Source organism: Hippoglossus stenolepis, chromosome 17 (assembly GCF_022539355.2).
Source record: "Hippoglossus stenolepis isolate QCI-W04-F060 chromosome 17, HSTE1.2, whole genome shotgun sequence".
Lineage (NCBI taxonomy): Eukaryota > Metazoa > Chordata > Actinopteri > Pleuronectiformes > Pleuronectidae > Hippoglossus > Hippoglossus stenolepis.
In genome coordinates this window covers 10,274,523-10,289,930 of record NC_061499.1, presented here as the reverse complement: position 1 = coordinate 10,289,930, position 15,408 = coordinate 10,274,523, and the positions used below count along the sequence as shown (strand labels likewise).

At 43.3% G+C, this 15,408-nt stretch overlaps 1 protein-coding gene across 1 annotated transcript; it reads left to right on the top strand.

The window, feature by feature from the left end:
* The first annotated feature begins 1,754 nt into the window (after positions 1 to 1,754).
* fam83hb (family with sequence similarity 83 member Hb) lies at positions 1,755 to 15,316 on the top strand. The gene is made up of 8 exons (XM_035183066.2): positions 1,755 to 2,063; positions 6,932 to 7,117; positions 7,231 to 7,557; positions 9,476 to 9,640; positions 9,781 to 9,905; positions 9,997 to 10,545; positions 10,659 to 12,963; positions 13,696 to 15,316. Exons 2-8 carry the CDS (start codon positions 6,995 to 6,997, stop codon positions 13,714 to 13,716), a joined length of 3,615 nt encoding a protein of 1,204 aa, XP_035038957.2. The 5' UTR covers positions 1,755 to 2,063; positions 6,932 to 6,994; the 3' UTR covers positions 13,717 to 15,316.
* Positions 15,317 to 15,408: the final 92 nt, after the last annotated feature.

Here is a 15,408-nt window from a genome sequence, read left to right as displayed (position 1 = left end):
ATTAGCCATGGGCTTCCCAAATCCAGCCCTTATTATTAAAGGAAGGAGAAAGTGAGCGGTGCAGCCTGCAGCGAGGAGGCAGGCTTTGCAGAGGATTCATGAACAGCACAAAAGGGACTGCCGGAGTCCTGCTGATTCAGCACAAATGTTTTGCTGTGGAGAAAAAACAATTGGTGACGGATTTACACAACGTCTGAGACAGGAACGTGATAATAAAACCAATTTTTTTTTTGGTTTCAGAGAGAGTTTGTACAACTAATGAGGAGCAGAATCCACTGTGGGTACAATTGCTGTTTATAGTATAATGGAAACTGGTTAGTACAATCATTAAGTCTGACGAAAACTGACTCAGTATGTTCCTTATATAAGAATATCGATCTAAAGTCGCTAAAATGAACCAATATTACCTACGATAGGCTACTTGTCTAACCTGAACAGTTATAGCCAAATAATTTAAAATTTCGGGCACTGATTTGGAAAATTGTGCATATTTGTTATTGTGAATCCAACTTTGCATTTCTAAGTGACAGATTTGTGTTATTTCCTCTTTCATAAATCGTGCCGTGCAGCTTGAACCTGGTGCCTGACGCTGATAATCCTCCTGGGACTCAAGACTCAACAGGAGTTCAATGTCAAACAATCCATACATAAGTACACGGCAGGGATGACATTTTGTTTGCCGGGGAACTACAGTGAACCCTTAATCAGTGCAAACACGACGGTCAACATAGGGAACAAATATGTCTTGGTGACGTAAATTACCCCAAAAAAATATGCAAAAGGCCAAGAACAAACACTCCTACACATGATTGTCTACTTCTTATAGTAGAAATATAGAAGAACAAAAGAAGTGGTCTGATAACATAAATGAAGTATTTGTCAATTCAATTTAATCTGTAATCCACAACCACAACAAATTGTAGCGGGCTCTTCCTTGGCCCAGGCCCCAACTTTTGGGGGCGGCTGCGCCTCAGGAGATAGAGCAGATCATCCACAAACCATGAAGGTTCGTGGTTCAATCTCCGGCTCCTGCAGCCTGCATTCCAAAGTGTCATTCGGCTAGATAACCAATCTCAAATTGCTCCTTAAGATTATGCAGACAATAAATGAATGTGCGTGATAGTAAAAGCGCATAGTAGCCCTGAAGCTGCTTTCAGACATGCACTGAACTCCGGAGATTCTCCGCACTTTCTCCGGGAAAATGTGAGAACGCAAATGTCCAATTGAGAGCCTCCGGATCATCTGCGGACTTTCCCCACCTGGCCCCCTAGTATAAAGTCTGCAGAAAGTCGGGAGAATCCGATGTGAGTAAACAACGAAACTTGCAAAAAGGAAAAAAATATAAACTGTAAATTTACCAAGTTGGCAATCTTGTTGGTGGATATTGGTTGAGCCAGTTTTTACGTAATCCTGCCGACAAATGACCCAACAAACTGACAGCAGTGAACACACAACCTCTTTGCACAATCAGGACAAAAGGTGCTGGGACAAAACAGTGTAAAGAGTCAATGGGTCGGGATGAAAACCTCTGATTTACTGGAACAAAGTTGGCTCAGAGCCCAAACTGTCCCATCCAAAAGACAGAGGTCTCCTCCAACTCCTGCTGGAGGAAACACCGAGCAGCAGCCATGACATAAAGGCCAGCACATTTGAAATATGCCACTGGGAGTGAACTTCCAATGGGTTCGTTGTTTCCAGTGATGCTTGGGAGGAGTCTCACCGGTGGGAAAGCCCTGCCTTCACAGACAGGAGCCTGCGCCCTCTTCTTCCTCTTTCAGCTCCGTCCCTTTAGTGGCGGCGGCTCCCGGAGGTTCCCACACCGCCGAGTGAAGCGCTCAGCCCCGGGCCTGGAGCTCAGGAGACCCTGGTGCCGGTGGAAGGCTGCACACACGTCGGGGGGGTCAGGGCGGGAGATCCGACCCCGATCCGAGGAATGTGACGCACGGACGCAGGCGACGGAGGGAAAGAGACGCGCACCGGCAGTTTCACCAGAGAAGGCGACGCCGAGCTTCTCAAGGCACAAACACAAAGAGGGGACGAGTTCTGCAGCGAAGTTCCAGGAGGTACGAAGTGGAAGTAAAGAGGAAGTGTGCAACCTGGGATAAAGACGTTCTATCACTATCTATTCCTCTCTATACTGTTTTATTATATTATATTCTAGTTGTGTTCAATTATATTCTATACATGCAGACTATCCTCCTGTCATATTCAAACAAACACGATTCTATTCTATTCTATACACAGTAGACTAACCTCCTGTCCTGATCTATTCAAACAAACACGATTCTATTCTATTCAGTTCTGTTTTGTTTTGTTTTGTTCTGTTCTATTATATTCTATTTTACTCCATACATGCAGACTATCCTCCTGTCCTATTCAAACAAACACTATTCTATTCTGTTCTTTTCTGTTCTGTTCTGTTCTGTTCTATTTTATTCTGATCTGTTCTATTCTATTCTATTCTATTCTATTCTATTCCATACATGTAGACTGTCCTCCTGTACTGATCTATTAAAACAAGCACTGTTCTATTCTATACAGTTTCATTCTATCCATTCAGACTATTCTCCTATGCTATTCTATTGTGTCCTGTCTTCTTTTAGTCCCTGCTAAAACTGTGTCCTGCTCCCTGCTATTCCACTGTATTTGATCCTCTTCCAACTGTCTTGTCATGTCTGTTCTATTCTTTTTTTTCTATCTGTCACTCCAGTAATGTGAGTGGTGAGCAGGTGACTTTCCTCACAGGCAGCCTGTTGTTTTCGGAGGATTAAGTCATCCAGGTAGCTGCTGTGGAGGAAAAAACCCTGATCAGCATTGTTGAAACAGACTTAAACACACAGAAGGCTCCATGTTGGCTGGCTCCGACAAGCTGTGCTGCCCACTTTCCACAGTGCTCTGAAGACACTGAAGAGAGAGAGAGGGGGGGTGGGGGCGGGGGGGGGAAACTGCCACTTTGAGAAATAACATGGTTTGAGACTGAGGAGGGCTTTGTCTGTGTTGTGCTGCAGGGGAGCCGTGGGTGATGAGTTGTGCTTGAAAAGGCAGGGACATTTTTACAAGCGTGTGCAATGGCTCGGTTGCACAATGCTTTGTGCGCCACTGTCATTAGGCCAACCTGAGGATAAATGGTGAGATAATATCCATCCCTGGCCTTCTGATCACACTATGTTGAACAAGGAGGAGAAGAAGAAGAAGCTGCTGTCGCCCTATAGGCTCTGACTATAACTTTACAAGCAAAAAAGATCAAACTGATTTAACTTTTTAAAAGCTGTGCCTAACTTCGTTCAGTGAGTCACTGAGATGGAATAGACCAACATGTGTTTATAATTTGGAGGGAAAAGTTTTTCGTGCCAGCTCTTTCTTGTGGTGCATGTGCGCTTCTTATTACAGATTTCACCCTGTCACACTATCCATATGGCCAAGGCTGCAGCCCGTTCATTAAGGGGTCAGCATCTTCTTTAGAATCGTGCAAACAATAGTGAATGGAAAGCAATGTGAAAACAATTCTGCTTTCCTTTCTGCTCGAGCTGACCGCAGAATTTAGGCATTTGGAAAAAGTTACGAGGACGTCAGTGGACCTGTTTTTCTTGCACTGCTGCTGGTTAGAAAAAAGGGAGGATACACTCCAACGTGTGTTTTCACACATGCAGAACGCATTCGCCTGACCTTGAGCTGTCTTTTGTGCGGCATTCACTGATGGGAGATGATACACAAGCTTCGCTCGCTGCTCTGTTTGCTCTTATCTCATGTTTGTGTGTGTGTTCATCTGACAAAACGTGGCACTGAAAGGTCGTGACAGGAGCATCAGGCCACAACTGGCTCTTCCTTCCAAACCTGTTCTCAGGTATTCTTACACCGAATTATCACACAAAACGAATCGACTTAAGGGGAATGCCGGATCAATCTAAGTGTTTGTTTAGTGAGGTGTGTTCAGATAGGTGTGTGACGCAGAGAGATTGGTGAAAACTGTTTTTTGAAAAGTTTGCGCCTCCTCAGGCTTAATTCTCTCGATTCACATGTCAAGACATTAAACTTCTCCTCCCTCACCCCTCCTCATGTCGGAGTTTTTGCAGGAATGCTGGGAATGAGCCGTTAACACGCTCGGTGAGCAAACCTTGGCTGCATCTGAATATTGGATTTTTCAGGCACCAGTATATGCAGTTGGTTTGCCGCCCACCTGTCCTGTGGCGGTTTAGTGTTTCAATGCGGTTTAGTGTTTATGGGCTCGTCCTTGTGCGGGCAACAGTAAGTTTCATAACTACAGGCGGAAGGTAGAGAGAGCGAGAGGAAGATCTCCACCGTGATGTGCCACTTTCTTCAGTTTGAGTTGCTATAACAACAAACAAAGCAGACATATTTGTTTGAATATCCTACCTGTCGGCCAGGTGAGATACAGGGAGTCTGCCGGGCCTCTTGCGTTGTGCTGTTCTCCTTCATCCTGCTCTGACCTACAGGTCGGCCGGGTGAATAAGACACCCCTGGGCTCTGCTTATTGCTGCTGTGCTCTTGATGTCTCATATTCACCCACAGGGCTGATTTGCACTGGTCCCTGACTTCCTGTGAGCTTTCCTATTTCCTAACTGAAAGACAATAGCGGCCTTACTAACCGCTTCATGAACGCACTCGCAGGGGTTTCTAGCTGCTTTTGACAGGCAGGTGCACATCTCTCAGTTTGTGACATCGCAGGTATGTGATTCTGTACAGATGAGTCCCCAGGCGGTTTGATTACTTTAAAATAAAGAACGCAAGTGCTCGTGACTCGTAGAAACTTGGCGTGAGTCAAATGATTCCCTGCATGCGTGGCCAGCGTGCCGTCACATCCACCATGAAACAGTGGAAAGCGGAACAGCACACCGCAAAGAGCTAATTATGATGGCTAGAAATGAATAAGGAAAACAGGATGTCAGCCATTTTAGCCAGCAGATGAATCACCACAGAGCAGTGTCCCCAGGCCGGGCTGCTGGGTGACTCACAAGACCTCTGACTAAACCGGGTTGTCCTAGTGATTGCAGGTCGGGACTTGGGCCCTTTTCAGATTACCAAAGAGTGTGTGGAAGTTTACAAAAACATACACACACACTTTTAAAAGTACGTAACACCTTAAAAAACTCCTACTCACCTTCCCACTCAGACCCAAGGTCACACACACACACAGACACACACACACACACACACACACACACACACACACACACACACACCCTAATTATGCCGTCAGTCAACCACAATTCCTGAGACATTCCTCAACAAGTATCTTAACCAGCAGTGTAAGTTTGATAAGTTTGCATCAACATGAGGCTTAAAACGCTCTTTTCTCCACTAGTTACACTTCCACTAGGCAGGTGCAAGGTTTCACAACACCAACCTCTTTTACGAACTAATCCAGAGCCAATGAGAAAATGCAAAATTTAATGTCCAATGTTTTTTTTTAAATACAGTTGATGCATCTCACTTTTCTTTGTTCTCCTCCTCTTCCTCCCACTGCCCCCAATTGTTAAAACTGTTACCAACTTCAACCGCTCGCTTGCATCAGGAAAACAACACGGCCGACTTGCAATGTTTCTCTGTTCAACAAGCGATTGGCTGTTACAAAAAAGGGGCGAGACATAGTTTTCTCTGGAGCTCGGACCTGTTTTTCTAACCGGGACTTTGTTTTACTGTTGGTGATGTATCACATGAGTTTAAAACCTCCTTCCATGATATTTCACGTGCATCACTGGAGAAGTCGTCACTCAGCTCTGACGATCTGCTGAGTGAATCCTTAACTCCCCCTGCTCACTAATCCACCCAAACAATCACACATTCATAAATTCTTACGCAACAGTGTTCCAACGTTCAAGTGATGATGACATAACTAATAACAAACTCATCGTTCTCTCCTCAGTCAATTTTTTGGCCATAACTGACTGGCCATAATATGTTTTTGGGGGATAAGGGCCTGAGCAGCAGCTTGAAGCATGACGCACCAGACGAGTTCTCTGATCGAAGATATGAGAGAACCTGTCTTTACAGCTCTTTGTGCCGTTCCCTCCTCTCTCTTCATGCGTCCCTTTTCTTTAACTTGAAATTCTTCTTTCTCTTCCTCCCACATGTACGTTCCATGTCCTGTTGTTTATTTCTTCCACTCTTATATTTAATGTGGTTTTCTCAAAAAGCCAGATTGAATTTCAGTTAATCGCTCTCACAGGATATTTTATTGCTGATTAAAGTTTTAATGTCATGTCAAACAACATCAAATTAAACTGCGTGTCAGAGGCCGTGAATGAGAAGTAAGTCAATTTAACTTTGAATCACAGTCTAACTATAAAATAAAATAAAATATAAGATGCCATGCATTGCGCAATAAGCTCAGATATTTTGTATTGTTCTTTATTATTGTCCGATGTCATCAAGTCAAACACATGTTGTGAAGTTATTTTTGATGCATACAATTTCTATGATGTATTCACGTGGTATTAATGCCAAACCACCAGCCTCACAGTAGAATACAGAAAACAGACATGACACTGCTGGAGTGTAATCATGTGGTGTTGTTTACTGGTAAAGGTGTGTGTGCTAATTTGAAAGGAGTATTCGTTAAACTGACAACACAGGCTTTGACTCAGAGACAATTGACACTTGGTGTAGGAGGTCAGCGGTAACCTGTCTGCTTGTGTATCCTTACACACAAATAGTTTTCTTCCTCTCATTGCCTGAAAGAAATTTAGTTGAAATATGAGTGTATTTTGTTGAATATCATAGACAGAGGAGTTCAGAGTATTTGCAGCGACTAAAGCAATATGACTTGAACATGGAAATATTTTATTGTTGTAGCTTTGACATTCGAGAATACTATATGATATTTCTCTAAACCACAAAAACGGGCTGTGCAGCTGTTGGGGTAAATTCCTTGTGCATTAACCTTTTCCTGTTTTCTGTATTTTTTGCACAGGTTCAAATTCCTCTTCCCTAACCTCACCTCATCTGAATCCCCCCCTTGGGTAAATTTTCAACCATGACGCACCGATCTCAGTGTTCCTCCATAGGCGACAACCCCCTTGATCCGAACTTCCTGCCCCCCCACTACCGCGAGGAGTACCGCCTAGCTATCGATGCCCTAATAGAAAACGATATACAGGTAAGACTGCAGTTTCCAAATTGTGCCTTTTATTTGTGTATGATAGTTTTAAATGAAATGCCATGTTAGAATTTATGACGTGATCAATTTGGATGTGTCTCCTGTCACACCAGGGGTACTATGAGTTCCTCCAGGCCGCAGAAGTGGTCAGTTTCTTGGCGCAGCCAGAAATTGAATTCATCAAGTCCACAATCCAGGTGCCCAGTCAGAGCTCCAGCTTACCAGAGCTGACATACCATGAGGGACCTCTTGAGCCCGATGGCTCCTCCGACACCTACTGGCCCATGCAGTCCGACCTGGCTGCCCCGGGGCTGGACCTGGGCTGGCCTCAGCCCAGCTTTGTTGGGCCCACAGAGGTCACGACTCTGGTCAACCCCTCCGACCCAGACATGCCAAGCATCAAGGAGCATGCCAGGAGACTCATCAAGAATGCACGTCAAGTGAGTAAAAGGGAGGGGTACGTTTGAGACGACAAACTTGCATAACCAGTTTGCTTTCAACAGGTATTCCTGATCAAAAGATGGCATCTGAAGTCGAGATCAAAGTAGTGAACTTAAATAAATACAAATTCATTTAATGCGCCCAAATTTAGACATGCTTCATACTGTCTGTTTTAATGTGTAGGGGTGTGTACACTTCTTCTAATGTCTGATCTACGCGGATGGGTGGGAAACACACAACATAAATCAACACGCCATCCTCTTTCTCTGTCTTATCAGTATGTACTGTACACATCAGGTTTTAACTCGGAGAACACAGCGGGGGATCCCCTGCTGTGTTCTCACAACGACTTCTCCTGGATTTCTGCAGAGACTGTGGAGCGTCTCACTCGAAAATGTTGCGTTGACACATGCACCCCCTCCGGAGAAAATACAGAGGAACTGCGCAGTTCAGTGCATGTCTGAAAGCTGCTTTTGTTTGTTTAATCTTACTTTTTATCTGCCACTGCCACCACTCCCTTTCAGATGATTTTTCTAAGTGGTTGGCCTTTGGCTAAAATAAAAATACAATTAACCCACAATGTATGCCAAATGTCACGAGCAGTCAAACCTGTCGGTGTGGTGGGTCATGATGCTGTCCTCCCTCCATGTCTGTCTGTGTCTGGATTTTAGGTCTGACGCTTTTACTTTGGACAAAATTTACGAGGGTGTCACTTACATGCACAAAGTGAAGTGTTTCAAAATATACACAAAGGACAAAGGTTCTTAGAGACAGGAGTCATTAATCCTACTAGCCCAGGTTTGGTATATACATTTCGAACAGATTGTCTTGCTGATGCTCTTTGCACAGTTAAATGCAAATTTTGTTTTAGATTGCCTACATTTTTCCAGTTCACTGAAAAAAAAAAAACTCAATTGGTGAATGAATTGTGTTTTCAAATGTAAGTTATTAATTGTAAAAGTATTTTGTTTAAGTTTGTAAATCATTTTCTTTTATTGCCAAAATGTACAGAGTCTAACTTCTCTCTGAAATTAAAACAAAGAATAAATAAATAATACCTTTAAAGACGAGGAATAAGGGCAATCTTAAATCCTACATCTAATCTGTATTTCTGACTCATTCAGCCGCCGGACACACTTGTATCATTCTTCCTACAATGGAAATTGATACTTTTGTACAAGTTCCCACTAATATCTTACGCTTGTAGGTTGCTTTGCTTTCACTTTCTGTCCAGCTGATCCCAAACCAGCTTAATGAGGCTGCTGGGACCTTTTGAAGTCACCATTTCGTTCTTCTCTTCTAATGTTCGGGGTCATTGTGTCGCTGCAGGCTGAAGCCCTGACCGACCAGTCTGAAAAACCAGTCTGTCTTCCTTTGTGTCTCGTCTTTGTCCTCACAACACTACATCCTACAGGATTGTTCGGATAATGCACCAGAGGGTGTAGTAACATGGTTTTGTCCCACACTGCCTTAGTACAGTGGGGTTGTTAGTCAATAACATATGTTGGGGCACCTGTAGGAATTGTTTGCATTAACTTTCAAGGCAACCAATTTGTTAATCCCTGAAAAAGGCCCAACTTCTATTAAATCGACATGATGTTTCAGTTGTTGATCTTAACCTTTTTTTATATCGCAGTTAACAGCTTACCTTTGTACCATTATTCACTGGACTTAAACTGCTGAAAAGCCAATAAAAACTGGAAGAATTGGGGTGTTGTAAAAAACGTATGACTGATACTGTGTTTTGCTGCGAGGTGTTATTCATTGATTATAAAGGGCTAAACAAAAAATTTTCTAACCTTTGTACAATATGTTGTAAACCTGTTTATACTATATTGTGTAAATGTATAGCCAGAATACAAAAGACCATATTATACTGAACAAACCTTGACTAGTTTGTTTGCTCTTCTGTTTCAGGTTATTGCCGTGGTGATGGACATCTTTACTGACATTGACATTTTTGCTGACCTCTTGGACGCAGCAGCTCGCCACGTTCCTGTTTACATTCTGCTGGATGAGCAGGAAGCCCATCACTTTGTGTCTATGGTCATCAACTGCAAAGTCAACCTGGACTTAATACCTGTGAGTTTGGCTTCACGTAACAATTTGTCAAAAGATTTTACAAATACCTGGCAATCCTGTGGCATTTATTGTTATTTTTACTAACTTGGAACACATCATTTTTACTAAGGCTTGTACGCATGATTTTTGGGGTTTTATAGATGATGCGTGTCAGGATTGTGGCAGGAACAACCTATTACTCCCGGACGGGCAAATCATTCAAGGGACAAGTGAAAGATCGTTTCCTGTTGGTAGACTGTGGGGCTGTAATCTGTGGGAACTACAGGTGAGTCGGTTAATTGCGCTAACAATGAGTCTACTCAATTGCCAAGACTACCATGCGCTTCAATCTGTAAACACAACTTCTTCTCTGTCAGTTTCATGTGGTCCTATGAGAAGATCCACCGCTGCATTGCCCACCTCTTCCTTGGGGAGCTGGTTTCCACCTTTGATGAAGAGTTCCGCATCCTCTTTGCTCAGTCAGAGCCTCTAGTCATTGACCCGTCGAATGGAGCACTTACTAAACCTGACACCAGCAGTTACCTTGGCAGCCAGTTTGGTTTGAAGAGGACCCAGTCTTTGCGTAACCCAATAGGTTTTCGTAGGCAGCCTGAGCTTCCTTCTGCATTCCCCTATGGAGAATCTGATCGGAACCTTGCACTTCCCTTCCGGAGGAACGACCCATTTCGTCATACCGTTGAACCTGGTGCAGGAATTACAATTGGAAAGTATTCTCAGCAACAGTTTCGTATGCAGCAGTCCTACCTGGAGCAGGGAAGATCCATAGTTTCCAAGCAGATGGAGGTGAGTGCCACTGGCTTCAAGAGGCACAGCTATGCAGAGGGAACCCAGGAAAGCTACACATCTTCAAGGCAATACATGAAGAGCAGGGTCATGAATAATCTGGATGAGACAGACTTTCACAGGTAGTCGCACTTTAATACCTAAACTGTTTTGTATCTGATCAATTCACAGTCGTTCTCTTATGTGAGCACAATTCATAATCATACAAATAACCATAACTGTCATTTCTTTACAGGGAGCATACCCAAAGTAGCCATTTCTACAGTGAAGGGCCTGGGCCAGATTCTGGCCATGGAAACTACGACAGACTCCTAAGGCGTCCTTCAAACCTCTCCATTGACCAGTACTCAAACTCAAGCTATCGCTCAGATCAGGAGCCTCCACCGGGAAACTATGACTACTTTTCATCTGAGGACTTGAAAGGATCTGAGGGTCACCAGAGGCCTCCAGTAGCTGGAAGATATGGAGGAGGCTCTGCCCATAAGAGGCCAACAATAGGTCAGGCTTATGCCTGCCAGAGCTCACCTACACAGCCCCACCCACCAGAAAAGAAACCGTTTTTCAAACAATCTGATCAAGAGCAGGATGAAGATCCAAGTGTTAGGCAGGGCCTAAGGAGTTGGAGAATCCACTCCTATCTTAGTGCGTATGAGGACGGAGGAGAAGAAGGCCTGCCTCAACCACTGGGGCCTGATGCATTTGAAGATCAGCAGCCCACCGCTGCTGCGGAAAATTCAGGTACTCGCTTTGGAATAAAGGAGCCACCTACCGTTCCTTCTAAGCCAAGACCAGACATCCTGAGACCACGCTTTGGAAAGCCCAAATTACCTGAGAGCAGTAACAAAGACTCAACAACAACCAAGGATCCGAACCCCTCAGTCAGTGACTTGAAGTCATATGCACTGGAGGTGGGGAGAGATCCACAGAGGGCAAGGGAGGTGGGTGTGGATGTTGAGGTGAAAGAGCCTCCAGATCTCTTCCTGTCCAAACACGATTCGTTTCGTACACGTGTCAATCCACTGCTTCAACGTAGCTCTCGTCTCCGTTCTTCGCTAATTTTCTCATCTTCCAAAGCTGAGATGCACAGTGGTACCCTGGGATTAAAACCAGCCACAGAGGAAGATGAGGAGTTAGACAAAGTGCGCACCTCCTCGATTGTGGCCCAGATCCTTGAAAAGAGAAGGTCATTGTCTCGTGAGCCTTTTGAATGGAGAAAGATGGTTGAGGAAAAAGATCAGGAGAGGGAGAAAGAGAAAGAAGAAAAGAAGAAGAAAGAGGAAGAGGAGAAGGAGATGCGATTGAAAGCTGAGATTAAAGCAAAAGAGGAACTTCAGAAACCTAACAAGGATGTAAAGACAACCACAACCAATGAAAGATCTGAAGTCACAACATCATCATCTCTGAACGTTAATGACCCGGCCAGTCGACTACAGTATTTCAAAGAATTGGCTGCCAGAAGAAAAGCTTCAAAGATGGATACAGAATCAGCACTAAAAGCCCCAGAGCCAGCTGAAAAGAAGCCAGACCTCTCTGAAAAACCTCCGATAAAAACTACAACTATGAAAATCTCAACTGTCTCCGTCAGCTCAGCAGAACCTGAACCAAAGAAGCCAGACATCTCCTCAAAGCTAGCAGAGCTGACTCGCAGACCCTCAATTAGTTCCTTAAAACCTTCTATAATCTGTCCCAAGCCTTTTGTCCGCGTGACGACTTCAGAGACATCTCAGACCCAGAAAGAGGAGAACGGCTCAGAGGGTCAGAAGAAGGATATATTCAAGTCACTAAAGCCTCTTCCTTCACCGAAGCTCTTCAAAAGGGATCAGCTGAAATTCAAAGGACTGAGCCATCGTCGCATCTCCAGTGGTGAGGATGTTCTGACCACAGACGCCACAGATGCAGAGAAGAGTGAATTCAAAAAGACCCGCTCTCATAGCTCTTCAACTCTAACATATGGTGATTCCAAGGACGGTCTCCATAAAGTTATGGGATCGAATACATCCATCAATACACTTGGTGAGGGAAAGGGTGAGGGTAAAACACTCGACTTCCTCAAGAAGCAGACACAGAGGCTAAAGGGTTTCCTTGGGCCGAAGGAAAAAGAGAAGAAATCTTCAGGAGATGATAAGGGCATGAGCATAGTCAAAGAGGTCACTGAAGATTCAAGCACAAAGCAGAGTTCATCAGCTCATGGCACAGCATCTACCACTACCGAACAAACTACAGCAAATCACAAGACATCGACGGGGACGTCAGGCTCGTCCCGGTACCAGGCCCCGGGCAGCTCTGTTTTGTTCAATAGCAACCTGCGAGATGACACCAAAGTCATTCTGGAGCAGATCTCGGCCAACAGCCAGAAAAACCGTCAAGAGCGGGAGGAAGCGCAAGCAGACAGAGATAAAAATGCCGCGGAGAAGGCGCTGGAGAACTCCGCAAAAAGGAATCGATTTCTGCGGCCGGCGGGTAACGTCCAGGAGCGGGAGGGATTGCTGAAGAGGATAGAGAGTATGAGGAAGGAGAAGAAGGTCTACAGCCGCTTTGAGGTAGTCTATCACTGCAAGGATGATGTTTGTTGTGTGGAGGGATAGTGTAGAAAGAAATATGACAAATACGTTAAGTGTTATGAAAAGTAGAAAATGTAGTAGTCGGATTGTGGGTTTCGACTGAATTATGTTACAAAAAAGCCACATATTCAAAATACAGACAAAATTCTGTTTTACTACAATAATCTACTACAGCAGTATAGTATTTGGTGCTATTAGAGTAAAATGTGAGAACAATGTCTTTGCTACTTATGAGCCATATATGTTTAAAATCATATTTAGTTATGCATATAAATTTTGCCTTTGAATTCAGAATTTAAGCTAGTTTGCAAAGAGAAATCCGACTTTGAAATGTGCATAAGAAATCATGTGTTTTGGGAAAGCCCATCATGTTTTTTAATATATGTTTTTTGTATAGTTAGAAAATAGTTTTTATTCCCAAGTAATGGCCGATGAATATTTGACACAGTGTCGGGTTATAAGCTGTGAAAATAAATTTTGATGGACGAGCTAATGTTCATTGTTTTATATATGCATATATCATTTTTATAGATTAGTACATCACTTTAAATTGAGCATTGTATATTGGTTAAAGTGTCACTAACCTGAGCAGAGTTTCCTCTGAAGGCCGACAATAATGTCGATACCGAGGAGGAGGTGGAGGGTAAAGAGAGACAAACGTTGGTTCATTCTCTGTGTCATTTACTGTTATACCTGTTGTTCTGTTAACAGATGGGGAATAACCTGGGTTAACGAAAGATGGAGGAGCTGCCCTTTTAAATGGAAACTATTTATGCACGATGATCAAAAAGACCCATTGTCCATTTGTGCCAGCGACACTATCAAAGTACCTCTGTGGCTCAACACTGCAGCCTTTCCTGGATTTTCACACTGAGTAATAAAACTTGAAAAGACTACACGTATGTACAAAAATGCTGAAAACAAACTAAAGTCATTGAGTTTGGAATGTGCCCATTTGCCAAGACTTGGTACTACTTCAACCTTATATGGTGGGAGAGAGAGACGAGCCACTCCACTTTCAAACTGACTGCACGGGCTGATGTTGCATCTACCAGAAAAAAGGTTGGGCATTTTACTTGTAACTGAGCTTGTATGAACGTGACAGAGGGAGTCAGGGTGAGGGAAAGATAGTACATATTGTACCCTGGAAAAGAAAATAGATACACGTCAGTCAAAAAACATCAGCAAATCACTGCACAAGTGTGGTACCAGTGTTGTGCGTTTCTGTGTGTGTAAGTGTAACTGGGACTTGTTTGAACCTGAATGTGAGAGAGTGGATTCACCATGTGCCAATAACCCACCGGGGGCATTACCATTATTAACCCAGCCAAGAAAGTCAAGAAGAGGGATTGAAGACAAATTGAATAAGAGTCGATGAAGGTTGAACATTTAAGGGCAAGTACGTGAAATTATAAAGTGTGAGACCAAATCAAAAATTGAGAAAATGTGTTTTCTAATGTGTAAATCTAATGCTGAGGCAGCAGCAGCAGTAGTCGTTTTGATTGAAAGCCTCTGATGAACCTTATCCTCTCAAGAGAGCGTTATGTACCTTTCTATTAAGGCGTGGGCCCACTTCTCGGGGTCCAAAGTGTCAAGTAACCATTTAGAGAGGGAGCCTCAGAGCTTGCATCGAGGGAGGGGGGGTTAAAATAACGTTTGTGTACCAGTCTTTGTCTCCTGGAATGTAAATAAAAATATTGAGTACTTACCTGTGACATGAATCTGTGTAAAAAAAAAAAAAATAGACAATTTTTACATTTTTCAATACTGTGCCTGTTTATCTTTCTTTGCTGGACTTTAGAGTTAGTCATCATCTCTTAGGAAAGGAAGAATAAAAGGCCAGGTACATTTGCATATTGGAACAGGGCCATGCCTCCTTATATAAAACATTCAGCTTCTGAGAACTACGCCCTGCACAGGACTTTTAACTCCTTTGTTGGTCACACTGTTAAACCAAAGATTTACTTTTACTATGGTGCAGTTCCCAGGCTGCCCAACAGCTCATCGAACCGTGTTGCGGCGTTATCTATTTCTATATTAACACTTCAGGGGTTACACTATTTTCCATGCAGGATTATATTGTACATGCAGTATTTATATAATAAGAGCTTGTGGATATTATGAATAACAAACTTGATTAAGATCACCATTGCTGTAACTATCCATGTGCCTTATGTCAGTTTTGAACTGTAAGCATGTGGTCTTGGCTGTAAAAAGTAATTCATTAAGGGAAATCAATTGTACAGGGTAAATGTGTTTTTAAAACCTCAGAGAGTATTACATTGTATTTGAAATACTGCAAAAAGTGTTTTATTAAATCTTTTTAAATCTGTCTAAACTGAAATTGAATGTGGCTGTGTACACACGTGCACAGTAGGCAAGTGTGTTGTATTGAATGGCTTTACTGTTGTTGTTTTTTAAGAT

Excerpts from the sequence above, each read along its gene's own strand:
- fam83hb (XM_035183066.2), top strand. The coding sequence starts at position 6,995 with ATGACGCACCGATCTCAGTGTTCCTCCATAGGCGACAACCCCCTTGAT. Across the intron at positions 7,118-7,230 it reads TAATAGAAAACGATATACAG|GGGTACTATGAGTTCCTCCA; the intron begins GTAAGACTGCAG and ends CTGTCACACCAG. Across the intron at positions 7,558-9,475 it reads TCATCAAGAATGCACGTCAA|GTTATTGCCGTGGTGATGGA; the intron begins GTGAGTAAAAGG and ends CTTCTGTTTCAG.